Source organism: Entelurus aequoreus, linkage group LG04, assembly GCF_033978785.1.
Source record: "Entelurus aequoreus isolate RoL-2023_Sb linkage group LG04, RoL_Eaeq_v1.1, whole genome shotgun sequence".
NCBI classification, from domain to species: domain Eukaryota; kingdom Metazoa; phylum Chordata; class Actinopteri; order Syngnathiformes; family Syngnathidae; genus Entelurus; species Entelurus aequoreus.
Genome location: NC_084734.1, coordinates 5,730,961 through 5,748,923, shown reverse-complemented (window position 1 = coordinate 5,748,923; position 17,963 = coordinate 5,730,961). Strand labels below are relative to the sequence as shown.

Here is a 17,963-nt window from a genome sequence, read left to right as displayed (position 1 = left end):
AAAAATATGTTTTGGTTTTATTACTAAATTAAAGCCTCTTTATGACAAACAAACAAAAAGTATATATACGGTAACAGTTCCGCCATAAAGCCTGATGACGTCACTGCCCGCACCGGCGGTGTCATTCTCGAACACGCAGTCAGGTGTCGCGCTTCTTTCACGCTACCGGCGACGTACCCGCCCCGCTCGCCTCACACATCTTTGGCGCGGCGACGAACACCGCCACCGGAGACACTTTTATGTCCACGCGTGACGTGGAGACGCAGCGGCTGTTAGCATCGCGGGGTGGCCGGACGACAAGTAGCTATTAAGCTAGCGGATGCCAATCGGCTTGGCGCGCTTTGGATGTGGACGCAGAAGTCTTTGACGTGTTGGATTTAAGGCGCGAATGAGGCGAGTTAACAGCTCCCCCCCCCCCCCACCCCCACGCAGAAGTCTCGTCTCCCCTCGTCAAGCGCAAATTTCTCTGGACTTAATTCAGGTGAGTCGCCGTTCTGTGATGCTTGACAACTTCTGGAGGCTAATTATTAGCTGTGTTTTAGCCGCTGCAAACCGGAGGGTCAGCCCAAGTATCATTCTTGATGATGATGATGATAATCCATCTTTAATATCCTGCCTGTCTTCCACTTCCTGTGCAGTGCAGTGCAGCCATGCTCCCCCCCACCCCCCACGCACGTTGCAAGGAAATGGCACATCTAGGTTGCCAGCAACGAAGCACACGCTATTATGCACGTTAACACATGAGACCTTGCAGGCTGCAAGGACAGCAGACCTGCATGGAGGCTGCGTGGATGGTGATGGTGGTGATGATGCTGCAGCAGACCAAGTGTCTCCATGGGGTGTGGTTGCTGGCAGTTGCAGACTTCCATCTCCCAGTTGACTGCCTCTTCTTATGTTGCAGATCAAGCAAACAACTCTGCCCTGCAAAAAAGAAAAATGCATGCATACACCCCAGTCTGTCAGTCATGGTGATGCAACCTGGTAGGACAGCTAACGTGTGTTGCACATTTATTTCATCCTAAAGGCGACGCTGCAAAAAAAGCTCAAGAAAAACAGCATTTTTAACCGGTATGGCGATATCTTGTTATAATTGCTTCATATTGGTAATCAAGCAGCCGGAGGAACCAGTTTTACTGGCCACCTCTCCTCTGCCTGACCTAATCTGCGCTTCTTATTCTTAATTCACGATTAAGCACAGCTATCAGTGTAATCCCACGAGGCTACACGCACAGGACACCTCATTGGGTACACGTGCACCAAGAGCAATACATTATAATACATAATACAATACATTATAATACGTAATACAATACATTATAACATTATTATGGTGGTCGTTTGCAGCTGTGCACACGACAAGGAATGACTGTTCTATCTTGTCTTTCTAAGATGGGTGTATCTCTGCCAACACACACACACACACACACACACACACACACACACACACACACACACACACACACACACACACACACACACACACACACACACACGTAGCAATGCACCCATAACAAAAATACCTGATAGTAGGGCTGGGCGATATGGCCTTTTTTTTTAATGTCTCGATATTTTTAGGCCATATCGCGATATATATCTCGATATTTTGCCTTAGCCTTGAATGAACACTTGATGCATATAATCACAGCAGTATGATGATTCTATGTGTCTACATTAAAACGTTCTTCTTCATACTGCATTAATATATGCTACTTTTAAACTTTCATCAATCAATCAATCAATCAATGTTTATTTATATAGCCCTAAATCACAAGTGTCTCAAAGGGCTGTACAAGCCACAACGACATCCTCGGTACAGAGCCCACATACAGGCAAGGAAAAACTCACCCCAGTGGGACGTCGGTGAATGACTATGAACTATGAATGACTATTCATGCAGAGAGGGAAATCACAACTAAGTCAATTTAGCAAAAGTGTATTTATTAAACAGTTATTAAGTAGTGGCACAAACATTCATGTCATTTCCTAAACAGAAAGTGCAAGATTGTCAGAGACATTTTAAAACAAGCTATTAGTGCACTTTTGTGCATGATGTCACTAAGATGACATATCGAAACAACACTAAATTAAAGTGCACTTTTTGTACAGAACGCCACTACAATAGTTTAAAACAAATAAAGTGCACTTTTGTGCATGATGTCACACAATAAGTATCAAATAAAAAATGAGCTGCATAATAGGAAATCAAATAGTGTATGTCCTTCACTATGTGGTAGGTTCCTGCGGGCGTTAGCTACTTCTGTTGACTATTTTTTTCATACGGTGTTGATGTGGAAATGTTTGCCTCGGCATTTTGATGGTGTGGCACCGAACGGAGATATTGACATGCGGAGTAAGCACTCTTCATTCTCTAGCAGGGGACTTTTCAAATGATGCTACATATTAGCAGTAATGCTACTTTTTGTAGCAACACTTTTAATAATAATAATAATAATAATACCTGGGATTTATATAGCGCTTTTCTAAGTAGTCAAAGTCGCTTTACATGTTAAAAACCCATCATTCATTCACACCTGGTGGTGGTAAGCTACTTTCACAGCCACAGCTGCCCTGGGGAAGACTGACGGAAGCGTGGCTTTTGCCCCACACTTGACAAATTACGGTTGTCTGTTCAACATATTCCCACTTGAAGCCAAACCACCGCCAGACGATGGACCCCCTGCTGTTTTTCTTGGGAATTAATTCTTCCTTCATTTGTTACCAGATTCGCACCTTCTTTCTCTCGTATTACCACTCGCACGGCTCCGCTAGCATCACAGCTAACGTTACCCATGCTGCTACCTCTCTGCTCCGCGAGGGCGTATACGTATATGACGTGACAGTATGTGACGTGTGTAAGAAGTTTCGCTTGCTGTCTGTGAGAAGGAGACACAAGAAGGAGTGGGAAGAGCCTCCTGTAGTGTAATGCCAGCAGCTAAAAGCAACTGCGTGAGAATGTATATTCGAATATCACGATATAGTCATTTTCTATATCGCACAGAGACAAACCCGCGATATATCGAGTATATCGATATATCGCCCAGCTCTACCTGATAGTACTTCTAACATATTTGAGATTTGCTTTAACAATATGTGGGGAAAATATGCTGCAAAAACCGCCTTCATCTATCACAGGCCTGGGCAATTATTTTGCCTCGGGGGGGCAAATTTATAGAAAAAAAATGTCTGTGGGCCGCTATATCTATTTTTAGGAACACTAATACAAAACCTCACAATAATGTCTGATTGAATGCTAAAAACTTTATGACAGACCGCCTTAAACGGAATGGAATTTTAATTTTTTTTACTGAATGAGACACCCAGAATGTACCGTATTTTTTGGACTATAAGTCGCTCCGGAGTATACGTCGCATCGGCCGAAAATGCACAATAAAGAAGAAAAAAAACATATATAAGTCGCACTGGAGTATAAGTCGCATTTTTGGGGGAAATTTATTTGATAAAAGCCAACAGCAAGAATAGACATTTGAAAGGCAATTTAAAATGTCTAAAGCAGGGGTCACCAACCTTTTTGAAACCAAGAGCTACTTCTTGGGTACTAATTAATGCGAAGGGCTACCAGTTTGATACACACTTGAATAAATCGCCAGAAATAGCTAATTTGCTCAATTTACCTTTAACTGTATGTTATCAATAATAATTAATGATATTTATCTTTGTGGAAACACTGATCATCTTAATGATTTCTCACAATAAATATATATAGAAACAGATAAATATCAATATGCAACACTTTATTTTTATATTTTCTCTAAGTGCACATTTTTCAAATTGAACATTTTCAAATGATCACTTCTAAGACAGTCTTGTGAAATCACAATACCCCATTTTAACTAGCTAGCCACTAACATGTTTTAACAAATCATGAATTACTTTGCACCATGTTTGTACAAATAATAACTCATGTAAAATACAAAAGTCAACTCTCAATGTTTTAAATAAATCATGTCACACTTTGAACTGGACACCAAATCTGTTATCTGTTTCTTTGTCAGTTAGTGAAGACCAAGTCTTTAAAATATTTTCTTGGATTTTCAAATTCTATTTGAGTTTTGTCTCGCTTAGAATTAAAAGTGTCGAGCAAAGCGAGACCAGCTTGCTAGTAAATAAATACAATTTAAAAAATAGAGGCAGCTCACTGGTAAGTGCTGCTATTTGAGCTATTTTTAGAACAGGCCAGCGGGCTACTCATCTGGTCCTTACGGGCTACCTGGTGCCCGCGGGCACCGCGTTGGTGACCCCTGGTCTAAAGAATAGTGAACAACAGGCTGAATAAGTGTACGTTATATGAGGCATAAATAACCAACTGCTATGTTAACCTCACATATTATGGTAGGAGTCATTCAAATAACTATAACATATAGAACATGCTATACGTTTACCAAACAAATCTGTCACTCCCGATGGCTAAATAACATGAAATCTTCCTCCCCGGTGTCGCTCCTGGTATGCCCCGCTAGCATCCATTCTTTCTGCTGCTCGATCGCCGTCTTCTGGTGCATATTTCACTACGTCCAGCTTGTAATCTGCAGTATTTGATTTCCTTTTCGGTGCCATTTTAGTTCAGTCCTTCTCAGTTTTTATAAGTTACCGCCAACGTTGATGTGATCCATTTTAATAGCTCCGGCAGTAGCGTGTAGCATATAGCAGTTAGCATTCCAAAACCCACAATGCACTTCTGCCATGACCCACCCCGCCGAATTCTTATTGGTTGGCGTGTGAGTGACGATTGCTGACGTGTGTGTGACGATAGCTGCCATTTGCTTCGTCGCTCACGCGAATGAGATAAATAATATTATTTGATATTTTACGGTAATGTGTTAATAATTTCACACATAAGTCGCTCCGGAGTATACGTCGCACCCACGGCCAAACTATGAAAAAAACTGCGACTTATAGTCCGAAAAATACGGTACATGAAAATAAAGAATGTGGGATTTACAATATTATTACTATGAACGATAAAACACTGAATATTGACAACATATGAACGTCACACCCCCTCTCGATCAACATATTTTACAATCAAGCGAAACGCAACAAACAGCGAAATATGAACGTGAGGGGTAAAAAAAAACCACCTACTATCTGATATATCTCTAAGCTTTATAACTTTGTTGTAAAAATCTCCTTCCGTGTCTGTCCCTGACACCCGCATTTCAGGCTGACACTCTGTGGAAAGACACCCCACCCACACTGTGATTTAGATTACCATAACTGGTATATCATGCAAAAGCGCAGATTCCAACCATTGAAATACTTTGTATAGTTCAAGACTCACGGTCATTTGAAAACATCACTGCACATCATAATTGCGGCTACAGTTTCCATCTTAAAGATCTAAAAACTTTTTTTGGGAATGTCGGGCGAGCCAGATTGAAAAGCTTAACAGGCCTTAATTTGCCCAGGTCTGATCATCACATCACGCGACACCTCAGCCTAATCCCGGGCACATCTGTTTTGTTTCTTCTTTGACTTTCTTACAATACTCAAAGTATATGCACTACCATCATTCATGACAATCTGCAAGGTCGTCAGGGTAATTGCCGCAACTTTTTACCGAGGTCAACTTCAGTTTGCACTAGAGTGCCAATTAAGGATGTCAAGAAAATTACTTTTTACGTTTTGGTTTCTACATATTTTGTACACCTGTAGGGACATTGAAAATGTTAAAAGTGTTACTTAAAATTGTCTGTATAGGTATTTCTATTTTCATTATTTCTTTAGGGAACGATCGTTTCAAAATCGCATCAGAGGTCTACCGGCACCTTAATTTGGCATGTATTCAACCATAGAGGTTCTTCTGTGTAATGAAAAAAATGTTTGTTTTAATGAAAGACTAAATTAACGTACTATTTGGTATGGATTAAATATAGTAAAGGGATAAGAAAGACATGCTGTTTATGTTTGGGTTGACTAGTCATTGAGGTCACTAACATGCATCATTTTGCCGGCTGAGTAGATTTTTGTAGATCGACTAGTGTTGCACTCAGTTGTCCTTCTCTGACTCTCTGTGGGATTCCAACAGTGTCACTGTACTTAAATGTCTGTTTGTGGATGGATGTTTGCTGGAGTGTAGCCAGACCTGTTCTGACAGTCTGCACTATGTTCATAGAGCTACAATAACAATGTGTGTCCATGTGTGTCATCATGCATGTTGACAATGTGCAATGTAGACAAGAATGACTTATTTCTTATTCGTACTCACCCAAATTATTACGTTTATTGTAAGCCACAGTTTCAGAATTGGGCCCTCTCACATTTGTAGTTAATATTTCACATGCGCTTTAGTGGGTTTGGTCCATCTGTAAATGCTACTTTTAAGCAAGGAACTTGTTTTTATGTCAACATTACATTATACGGGAATAGAAAAGTCTCAAATGTAATGCTTAAAGTAACAAAGTAGTTATTTTCGTAAGATGATTATTTATAAATCAATCAAAAAGTGTCAAACAGTTATTAGTTCTAATACACAGAGTTTAGTGACACAGAGTTTAGTGAGCATAAAGCCAGACTTTTACAAAACTGGGAAAATTGTGGTCAGTACCATCACTTCACATCCACTTGGACAATTTCCTAAGTGTTCTGTTTATTCCTGTTTTACAAAGTAGAGCTGGAAATCTGAGGGTACTCCAAAATACAATATACAACTATATGGCGCAGACCAATAGTAAAGAATCCTTAAAAAAATCCTGACTCCAGATCAACACCCAAAATGTAATCACTGAATCAATTTCTGACATTTCATGAACGTTTTATCAAAATACCTTTTGAGTTATGTTGCTAACTAACTACAAAGCGGACAAACAAACCCCAGCCAATACATAAGCCTTCGTCAGAGGTAATTAATGGAAAGTTAAATGAAATTGGCATGTCCACGCACGTTTGTTTTGTATGTTTGTCGCTTCCAAACAGGCTGCAAGAAAGTTCACTCTTTGCTTCAGTGTCCGCAGCTGGGGGCTTTTGTTCTATGGCCAAGGGAGATCAACAGAGAGAACCTTCTTGTCAGACATCCACTGTCATTGTCTCTGTGGATGGTGGCGGGGCAGCTAGCATACACACACACACACACTGCGAAGTTTAGCCTTGTACCGTAAACTTAAAGTGGAACTGCACTTTTTTGGGGAATGTCAGGTTCAAACACCGATGGCATCTGTTAGACAAGACAAGAAGCAAAGAAATCAAACAGAGACAGGATTCAATTTAGCTCATGAGGAGAGCTCGTAGACCTGTACCCTTGTACAGTGTCGTCCCACGCTCTGACGAGGGAGTTCCACGCCTCCACTTTTATTTGGGCCTTTTCTGGTTACATAGCATTACATTACATTACGCAGCTGCTCCTAAGGGGAGGTGGTCATAAATAGCTGTTGCACTCGGTCATAAACAGTTCAAAGAAAAGGTGCCTGGAGCGGTGTCAGGTCCTGCTTCCTCTCCGCTTTGTAGATCTCGGGTCAGGACAAGGTCTTTCCTGTGGCTGTCAATAGATCAAAGAAACCAACCCCTCCATGTCGCATCCCATCGCACACAGTGGAGTTTTACAAGCCTTTGGCTTGATAAGATGGAAGACAGCTTTTGTCTTCTTCCAGGAGACCTGACCTCAATGGAACACAAAGTTGTGTGATAACTTATATACAATTATTCTGAAAGGAATTTTACCGATCGTTCACAATCATTATGAGAGACAAGAAGACAAAAGTTTTTAGTTTTGCTTTCTAACATATCAAAATCAGCTTGTTATAGGTGGCTAGCAATGCAGTTAATGGGAGCAATCAATTCTACCTCTAAATCACTTTAAAAATGCATTAAAAAACTCAACAAATCTTCATTTACATTCTGTAACTCGTATAATAACCAAGCTGTAGCGACATTGTTATTGCAAGAGCAAACACTGAGGAACTCTTTTGCTATCGTAGTAACACATTGGCGTGCTACGGTATTAGCCGTAAAAGCTAACTACGACAAGAGATAAGCTAGCTTCTACAACAACACCAAATTTGTGAAGAATGAGAGCTTTGAACACTTTAACAGGTGTGTAGCTGGATCTGCTTTACAGTGCAATTCATCATTGGGCAGAGCAATCAAAATTACAGCTTGTCTTTTAAATTAGTTGTTTAAATTAGTCGACTATTTGAAAAAATAGTTGTTAGTGGCATCACTGTTCTCCACTATTTACTTTTTCTACCGATTCACTGACTGACTTTCAAGGCTTTTCCATGACTAGATTCCATCCCTTTACTAGATGAAGTCATTTAGACTCTACGAGGTGGTGGTTTTTGTTGGCTTCTGTGAGCATTAGATGTTCTCATTAGCTTTTTGGTGGGCTCCTATAAAATGCTCCAGTTTCCCTCATAACATTCCAGGATGTCTTTTAACCTCCACATAGTCTGTATAAGCCTCTGGCTGTCGTCTCGGCAGGTTGTGGCTCCGGGAAGTTTTGGTTTTGCATGTTTAAATGGGAAGACAAACCTGTAAACGACAGCGTCTCATAAAAGTAAAAAAAAAAAGGATCGGAAAGCATTTCATTATATCTCAAGGGACAATATGTTATAAGGCTGCGCCTATCGATTACTTCAGTTATTGTGTAAACTGTTGAGTAGTTTGTTCCATTAATCGAGTAATTGGATAAAACGCCTTAGCCTCACCGCGTATTTTAGGGAAAATAGTTGAATTAAATGATTTTTCTGCTTAACATATCGTTCACCTTTAGTTTTTTTCTAATGATAGCACATCATCAACGTTGAAATTGCCCTTTTAAACTTGTTTGCATAGTAAAAATGGAAGACCACCACCACACAGATCACAGCACCCACACACCACCGCTCTCGTGTGCACTGTATTGCATCGGAAACTATGTCCGGGTATTTCAAGTTCGGGACACTCAATATTGTTCAGTTTTTGTCAATTTTTTATTGGTTACACTGATTAAATAATTAATCAATGCAACATAATATAAACCAAAGCTATTTAAAAAAAAAATCTAATTAATCGATTTCATCTGATTAATCTTTGCAGCCCTATTACTGTAGAAATAAAACTTCTGCAACTTACAGTAAAATAGTCTGTGTACAGCTTCCTGGTGCCAACTAATTGTCATTTTCAGTGGGTGGTAAATCTATACTGCCATACAAGATGTACAATGACTCTCAAGTGTATGCAGGTTTCATTTCTACAGTAGTGTCCCTCACTTTAATGAGATATTGTGTAAACAACAACATTGCCCTGCTCTTCAACCTTAACTTAGTCCAGTCATTCTCAAATATTGCCTGTTACGCCCACTTTAGGAAGAAAGACATATTTCGCACCCCCTCGCCCACTCTCCACCATGACTATAAATAGTACAAAACCCAAAACCAGGGAAGTTGGCACGTCGTGTAAATACAAACAGAATACAATGATTTGTCCAGAGGACCCAATGTCCACAGTTTCCAAAAACAATTTGAAATGTGGACTTATAAGACCACAGAACACTTTTCCACTTTGCATCAGTCTATCTTAGATGAGCTCGGGCCCAGGGAAGCCGGCGGCGGTTCTGGGTGTTGTTGATAAATGGCTTTTGCTTTGCATAGTAGAGTTTTAACTTGCACTTACAGATGTAGTGACGAACTGTAGTTACTGACAGTGGTTTTCTCGAAGTGTTCCTGAGCCCACGTGGTGATATCCTTTACACACTGATGTAGTACCGTCTGAGGGATCGAAGGTCACGGGCATTCAATGGTGGTTTTCAGCCTTGCCGCTTACGTGCAGTGATTTCCCTAGATTCTCAGAACCCTTTGATGATATTAAGGAGCGTAGATGGTGAAATCCCTAAATTCCTTGCAATAGCTGGTTGAGAAATAATGTTCTTAAACTGTTGGACAATTTGCTCACACATTTGTTGACAAAGTGGTGACCCTCGCCCCATCCTTGTTTGTGAATGACTGAGCATTTCATGGAAGCTGCTTTTATACCCGATCATGGCACCCACCTGTTCCCAATTAGCCTGTTCACCTGTGGGATGTTCCAAATAAGTGTTTGATGAGCATTCCTCAACTTTATCAGTCTTTTTTGCCACTTGTGCCAGCTTTTTTTGAAACACATTGCAGGCATCAAATTCCAAATGAGCTAATATTTGCAAAAAATAAGAAAGTTTACCAGTTCGAACATTAAGTATCTTGTTTTTGCAGTCTATTTAATTGAAGATAGGTTGAAAAGGATTTGCAAATCATTTTCATCTGTTTTTATTTACCATTTACACAACGTGCCAACTTCACTGCTTTTGGGTTTTGTATAATTTGTCCTTCTCACTATTTGAGAAGGACCAGAACCTAACCCGCTTCCCCCACCTAGACCAACCAGTGTAACCAATACCACTCATCTGCTTTTCTTTTAATGACTTATTAGCAGTTTCCAGTGCCTGCAAGTCACATCTAATGAATCACTGTAAGTACTTTTAATGAGGATTAACACACACAAAGCTGCGTCTGGTGCTGGACTGAATATGTGTCAGCCGAATGGCTCCCTGATTTTCTGTGTAAAGGTCCAAAGAATGTACGCTTGTGTGGCTGCTTGCTCTGCGACTGAATGAACGCTCTCTACAGTCTCTTTCCCTGTGAAGGAGCGCGAGATCTCCAATTTGCCTCTTCTCGCTCGCTTACGTTATTACCACAGAGGCTAGTGGGGGTTGGAGAATGTAAAGCAGCCGTGGAGATGCTTGAATCTTTGTGTCTCTGCAGGCTTCTTTCCTTGTCTCTCTATTATTGATATTGGGCCTAACCTTTGTCTGGCTCGCTTCCCTTAGCCAAGCATTGACCATGCACGCAGCATGTGAGAGCGCCTCTTCGCCCTCCAGCATTACTGCATTTTTGCTTCTCGGTCAACCTCAGCTTGGAGAGATGGTACCAGATAATACTGTGCTGAGATGCCGGTTTCTTAACATGTGCAAAAATGTGTGTGATTTTGTGTCCTCTTGGTTACGTGAAGTGCAAATCTTCATTTTAAAACTTCCTTCTCGTCATGAGACTTTTGAGGGGGCAAGGGTTTCCGTGGCAACTGTTCCTGCCATCTGTGTACTGTATGTTGTGCAAATGTTGGCTAATGTAGCAGCGCGCGCCCAGTCTGTGGAACGCTCTCCCTGACCACCTGAGGGCACCACAGACTGTGGATGCTTTTAAAAAAGGCTTAAAAGCCCTTCTTTTCAAAAAAGCCTTTTTTAGATGTATGCATACTAGTTATAGCTATTTGGCTGTTCTAGTTTTTATTTTTATTTATTTCTTTATTATCTTTTTATTTATTTAATTAATTTATTTATTTTGTCTTTTTTATTTTTTTTATTTTTATTTTTAAATACACTGTAGCACTTTGAGATTGTTTACTCAATATAAAGTGCTTTTTTACAAATCAAATCTATTATTATTATTATTATTATTACTACTGTTACCCCAGGTGGCCCTTGGCAAAGGCCTAGTACCTGACTGCCCCCTAGCCAGGGATACGGTGAAGACCTCAACGGCGGAAGAAGGCTGCAGCAGAAAAGGGTCCCCAGTTGTCTTGGACTCCATGCCACTGGACCCTGACCCGATTCTGTCAAGGATCGTGTGGTGACTGTCTGTGCACCAGTCTCCCCACGTAAAACTAAGTCACGCACAGGCATCCTCCATAAAGGGATACACCCCTACCAGGAGGATCGTCATACTCGTTCGAGTGACCGCCGATGATAGCATAAGTATGGCACGGCATGTGGTTCGAAATACTCTCTCAGTTGTAGTAGTTTTTTTCTTCAAGGAAGTGATTAGAGGAGACTGAATACTCTCGAAGTATTTCCCTCTCCTCCAGTAGATATATTGTCTCAAATAATTGCTGGAGGCCATGATTGCAGAAATCCTGTTTGGTTAAGTTAAGTTAATGCTTGATAAAAGTCCCAAATTATGATTTTTCTTTTTCAAATTTAAATATAAGTGGTTTGATGGAATTATAGCTTTTAGTTAGTGTTTATTTTATGACTAAAAATGTTTGTCATAGTAATCGTCAACAGTGTTAGTTTTTGACAGCAGTTTTCAATTTAATTTTAGTCATAGTCTTCTGATAGTCATTATGTAGTAATCTAAATTAATTTAATTTTAATCTAGTTTTGGTCGACTAAATTCGGAAACATTTTAGTCGACTTAAATTACAGTAAATTTTGTCGACTAAAATATCGAGTATAACAGAACCCATATTTTAAGGTGTCTTGAAACCACTTTTATTAAGGTTATTGAAGAGCATCTCAAAAACTAAATTCACAAACAGGCCTATTGTATTTAGGGTAAAATAGGGTTGTTGACGATAACTTAAGACAAACATTTCTATTCAACAAAATTAGCATTGCTGTTAGTTGGAATGGGCTAGTAAGCCCGACTTGGAACACACACTTTTGTGTGTATGTAGCTTTAATGCGAATAACCTGTGTTTGTCGTAGACGGTGTGTGGATCCAAGAAGCAAAATAGAACACTTTGTCAACTTTTTACATGTACACTGTAACTCTCCACTTGTCCAAGGCAATATATTATATACAATAACATAACATTAAGGAGAGGGACAACACTGTAACTCTCCACTTGTCCAAGGCAATATATTATATACAATAACATAACATTAAGGAGAGGGACAACACTGTAACTCTCCACTTGTCCAAGGCAATATATTATATACAATAACATAACATTAAGGAGTGGGACAACACTATCTTAGCCATGTGCGAACATTGCACTCACATTTTATTCCGATCAATGAAAAATAACAACTTGATCAAGCGTACAGCTGCCATGTCTGATAGTTGACAGAGCTCCAGGCTTTATTTTAAAGGGCTTATATTATGCTAAAGCAACTTTTCTTATCTGTTTGTACCTCTTTTTGTGTATTTGGGATCTCCATGAGCCCCGGAAATTTGAATTAAAACCATGGAGGCATGGCGGATATATTTATAAAACAATCTACCTTCTTCCAGACTTGCTCCAAATGAGCTGTTTGGAATTTGGCACCATGGTGACTTATTTTGCCTTAGCTTTGAGTGAGTCTGCCATTTGTATTCAGTTGTAGTTTATACAGTAGTTGTAGTGACTAAGTTCCTTATTTTTCTCTTCCCAGTTTATGTACCGGTAGTAATGTGTTTTACTTTTTTGTGTTTACAGCCTCCTGCCTTCTTCAGCCATGATGTAGACTTGGCCAGCGCCGTGACGCTTCAGGTGGAACGCTCTGTGACGAGCAGCAGCGACTGATTCTCTCTCCTTCGGTACACCACACACCTGCCTCTCTATGTCTCCTCCGATTGGTTGGAAGTGCCATGTCGTCCGCCAGACCCCCTGCGGCCCTGCCCCTTAAGAAGGGAAGGAAACTGGAGAAATTAGAGGTGATGGCCGAGCCGGTTCAGGCCACCAATGAGGAGCTGAGAAGCAAAATGATGGACATCCAGATCGAACTTCAGCAGGAGCGTGGCAAGGTAGGAAAGCACAGTGACAAAAGATATGCAATACAATATTATTAATGTTATCATACATTTTGGTCTATTCAGACTACCGTATTTTTCGGACTATAAGGCGCACTTAAAATGCTTTCATTTTCCCAAAAATCGACAGTGCGCCTTATAACCCGGTGCGCCTAATGTAGGGAATAATTCTGGTTGTGCTTACCGACCTTGAAGCAATTTTATTTGGTACATGGTGTAATGAAAAGTGTGACCAGTAGATGGCAGTCACATATAAGATATACGTGTAGACTGCAAGATGACACCAGTAAACAACACCAAAACTTGAAACGTTCCATTGAGAATATAGAACATTACACACGGCACTCAAAAATCTGTCAAAATGTTTTTAGTACGACTTCGGTAAGCTATGAAGCCGCACCGCTTCATGGATTGTCGGCACATTAAACATACGAGTATTATTATGGTGTGTGTATAAGGACCGCAAATTGGCACCTATTACCTAGAGTTTTGTTTCGCAATATTATGCAAAACCAACTTTTCTTACCTTCTGGTACCTGCTGATGTTTATTTTGGATATGCATAAGTCTTGAAAAGGTGAGCGCGTCCACCATTGTAGTCCATGCCGACACCGTAGTAATAAGCTTCTTCTTTTTCTTTACCTTCTTATGTGGCATTCATCTTCCGCTGTTGCCATTTCTAATATAAAGTAGCGTAAAGTTCCTACTTATATCTGTCAGTAGACTAGCTATCAAAGTGCTAAAAACTGTAGTGGGTTTTGTCAGGTTCAAACACTGATGACATCTATTAAACAGACAAGAAGCAAGGAATCATGCAGAGACAGAGTTCAATTTTGCTCAATGGGGAGAGACGTATTGGGCTGTACACTCAGTTCCAGTTCCAACCTATACCCCAAGGCACAGCCCACGTGCTCCACTATTTATTCGGGAGGTCTCTGGTTACATCACTGAGGCTACTTCTGAAGGAAGGGGGGTCATTTCAGCAGCCCCAGTTAGACACAACATATGATTATTCAGAAATGGAAATGTGCTGACACTCGTGGTATCGCCCTGTCTCTGCTTTGTCTGCGTCAAGGTACTCGATCTTTGCTCTTGGCAGTCAGCAGACCGGGTCTGGACACAAACACTGATACGAGACGACTCGCAATCCAAGATTGCAAGTTGTACAGATAGAAAAGTACAACTTCAGCACAATTGATAATAACTATAGCAACGGCCTTTAAGCATAAGAGTTGTGTGATAACGTATACATAATTATTCTAACATTTTACATAATTCAACTTTGAAACTTTAGTTATTAGAGGGTTCCGGTCGGACGTTTTTTCACGGGACACATTTCCGGCCTTGTTGTTGCATTATTGAGCCACGGATGAGAAGATGCTGCTTCGTTATGGATTGAAGTAAAGTCTGAATGTCATTAAAACAGTTAGCTTCATCTTTTGACACTTCTTCCACTCCCGTCCTTGCTCGCTACACCGCTACAACAAAGATGACGGGGAGAAGACGCTGTCCAAGGTGAGCCACGTAAATAAGAGCGCCCACAAAACGCCGCATGCTGAAGAGACGCTCAGAAAGCGACTTGAAAATGGTCTGTAAAACATCATCTATGCAACACTTTCACCAAAGAACCACCATTACATGTTATGTAGACCACAAGGAAGTGTTTTACATTTAGAAATAAATCATAATATGACCCCATTAATGCGCCTTATAATCCGGTGCGCCTTTTGTATGAAAATAGACCTGAACAGACCCGCTCATCGGCAGTGCGCCTTTTCATCCTGTGCACCCCACGGTCCGAAAAACACGGTACTTGTCACGAATAATGAAAGGTGAGAGTTGTGTATTCCAGGTGTGCAAGCTACGCGAGCGCCTCCAGGAGCAGCGCCAGGCTCGGGAGCTGGAGCAGCACAAACACGCCGTAGCGATCACCGACCTGCGCGCCAAACTCCACGAGGAGAAGCTACGCGAGACGGCGGTGGCGCGGGAAGCCCTCGCACGGCAACATGAAGCCGAGCTGGCTAGGACTATAAAGATCCGGGACAATGAAGTCCAGAGACTCCAGGGATTGGTGAACGCCCTGAGGGACGGAGCGGCTGACAAGCTGAAAAACGCCCTTCTCGGCGAGGCTCGAGAGGAGGCCAGGAGAGCTTTTGATGGCGAGAGACTTAAGCTACAACAAGAGGTGTGAGCAGGCATACTGGTGTTTGTTGTTGAGGAATGTGGAAGTTATGTACGCATTGAAAACAGGAAGCAGTGTGGGAAAAGTCTTCTGCCAAGCTATTGTTTCCCTGGTCGCCCGCCCAGAGGAACGAGGCTTCTATCATGACAGCTCTTCAATGTGTTTCTTTACAAATGTGTAAATGTCGGCCCAACTTTTCAGATCCAGGAACTGAAGGCAGGCAAGAAGCAGGCCGATGAGGCGATGACCAACGCACTGCAAGCAGACAAAGCCAAAGCAGCTGATCTGAGGACAGCTTACCAGCAGCACCAGGATGAGGTGCATCGCATCAAACGCGACTGTGAGCGAGACATCCGTCGAGTGGTGAGGCAGAACACAAAACATAAGCTTCTTTACGTTTATTGGAACATCATCAGACAGCTTCTCATTCACGGCATCAATTTACTTCCTCATTGTTACAGTTTTATCTCACTGATGTTGATTGAGCGTTAGAGGCGAATTACTGCATTGCCTGTCGTGTTGTGGCCCTATTTTACCGTGTGGAGTTTGTGGTGGTATTCAGAATAAAAATCCAGTTGCTTATTAACCACATAACTGCATTTCAAAAGTCCCTTGTTCACAGAGCCTTCTGCTTTTTGCGGTCATTAAAGTTAAAGTACCAATGATTGTCACACACACACTAGGTTTGGTGAAATTTGTCCTCTGCATTTGACCCATCCCCTTGTTCACCCCCTGGGAGGTGAGGGGAGCAGTGGGCAGCAGCGGTGCCGCGCCCGGGAAATGCACCAATGCTTTCTGTCAAAGAGCAGTTTAGCCTCAAGCTCACCTTCCTGACTGGATTTCTGTCATCCTTCACCGTAGATAGATGAGCTGAAGGCTAAAGACCGTGTGGTGTGTGCCCTGGAGAGAGAGCTGGGGATGCAGGCCGGCTACACCCAAAGGCTTCAGCTCCAGAAAGAAGCCCTGGATGAGCAGCTGGTTCACGTACGAGAGGCTGAGAGACACAACCATGGCAGCCCAAAGAGAGAGGTGGTGCCTAGGTTAGGGGACAGCACAGACCTCCTCAACAACCAAGTACATATAACTTCATTGACATCATTTGTACTTCAACTGTGTTTTTAAGACTGTTTTTATGTAGTGCTGCTTTATTTGAGCCCAACAAATGGGTATTTCAGTCGTATTTAAATGACTGGGACATCTGTAATGATACAGCTATGCTAATACTCTATAGAGTCATAGTTGAGCAGCTATCCATCTCATGCTCCACCCTGTCACGTCCCTCTTCCCATCAACCTTCACCACCTGCCTGCATGCATGCATGTCCTCCCCTTGTTCAGTTTGTGTTTTCCTCCTCCTCCTCCCCTCTTCCCCCTGCTTCCCAGGAAGCGGAGGAGCGTGACACGAGAAGGTTCCAGCTGAAGATAGCCGAGCTGCACTCCGTCATCAGGAAACTGGAGGACAGAAATGCGCTGCTGGCTGATGAGCGGAATGAACTTGTGAGGGCCGCGCATGCATGTTAGATACATTCACAGTACAGTCATCCACAACCACACCAGTATAAAGTACAACAGCGTTGCGTTCATGGTCCAGGTAAAGCGTGTGCGAGAGGCAGAGAGCCAGATGAAACCCATGTTTGAAAAGTCCAAGCGGCTTTCAAAGAAGAACGACGACCTCCTGCAAACGCTGCAGAGGATGGAGGAGAAACTCAAAAACTTGAGCCGTGAAAATGCTGAGATGGTGAGAACCTGTTTTTACTTTTTCTTCATTGTAGCACATTTGTCTTTACATCAAACTCGATATTATTGAGGGCGCAATTCTAGTTGCCTTCAGAGGGCCTCTTAATATATACATGAATATGAATGTATAATAGCCTCGTTTACAAACATATTAATGGAATTATTTGATTATTATATTGTTTACAAACATATTGATGGATAACTTGGTTTAAAATCGTTAGTCAAGGTGACAAGCAGATATTGAAGTTATGTGTTCATTTTTAATAACCATAAAAAGGCTTGGAATATCTCGTTGCATGATCAAATAATATTAAAGTTTAAAAGATATACAATTTTATGGCTCACATTTTTGCTGTCAAGAAAATATATATATATATATGTATGTATGTACAGTGGTGGTCAAAAGTTTACATACACTTGTGAAGGACATCATGTCATGGCTGTCATTTCTACAACTTTAATTTGTTTGTGATGTAGTGATTGGAGCACATACTTGTTGCTCACAAAAACATTCATGAAGTTTAGTTCTTTTATGAATTTATTAGGGATGTCCGATAATGGCTTTTTG

At 41.3% G+C, this 17,963-nt stretch overlaps 1 protein-coding gene across 1 annotated transcript in view; it reads left to right on the top strand.

The window, feature by feature from the left end:
• Nucleotides 1–104: 104 nt before the first annotated feature.
• The window catches only part of jakmip1 (janus kinase and microtubule interacting protein 1), a 69,058-nt gene continuing 51,199 nt past the window's right edge, over nucleotides 105–17,963 (top strand). The window contains exons 1-7 of the mRNA XM_062044081.1: nucleotides 105–481; nucleotides 13,165–13,472; nucleotides 15,330–15,662; nucleotides 15,861–16,022; nucleotides 16,521–16,733; nucleotides 16,997–17,155; nucleotides 17,250–17,396. Coding sequence (XP_061900065.1) covers nucleotides 13,317–13,472; nucleotides 15,330–15,662; nucleotides 15,861–16,022; nucleotides 16,521–16,733; nucleotides 16,997–17,155; nucleotides 17,250–17,396 — 1,170 coding nt within the window. The 5' untranslated portion in view covers nucleotides 105–481; nucleotides 13,165–13,316. The remainder of the gene's footprint in view (nucleotides 482–13,164; nucleotides 13,473–15,329; nucleotides 15,663–15,860; nucleotides 16,023–16,520; nucleotides 16,734–16,996; nucleotides 17,156–17,249; nucleotides 17,397–17,963) is intronic.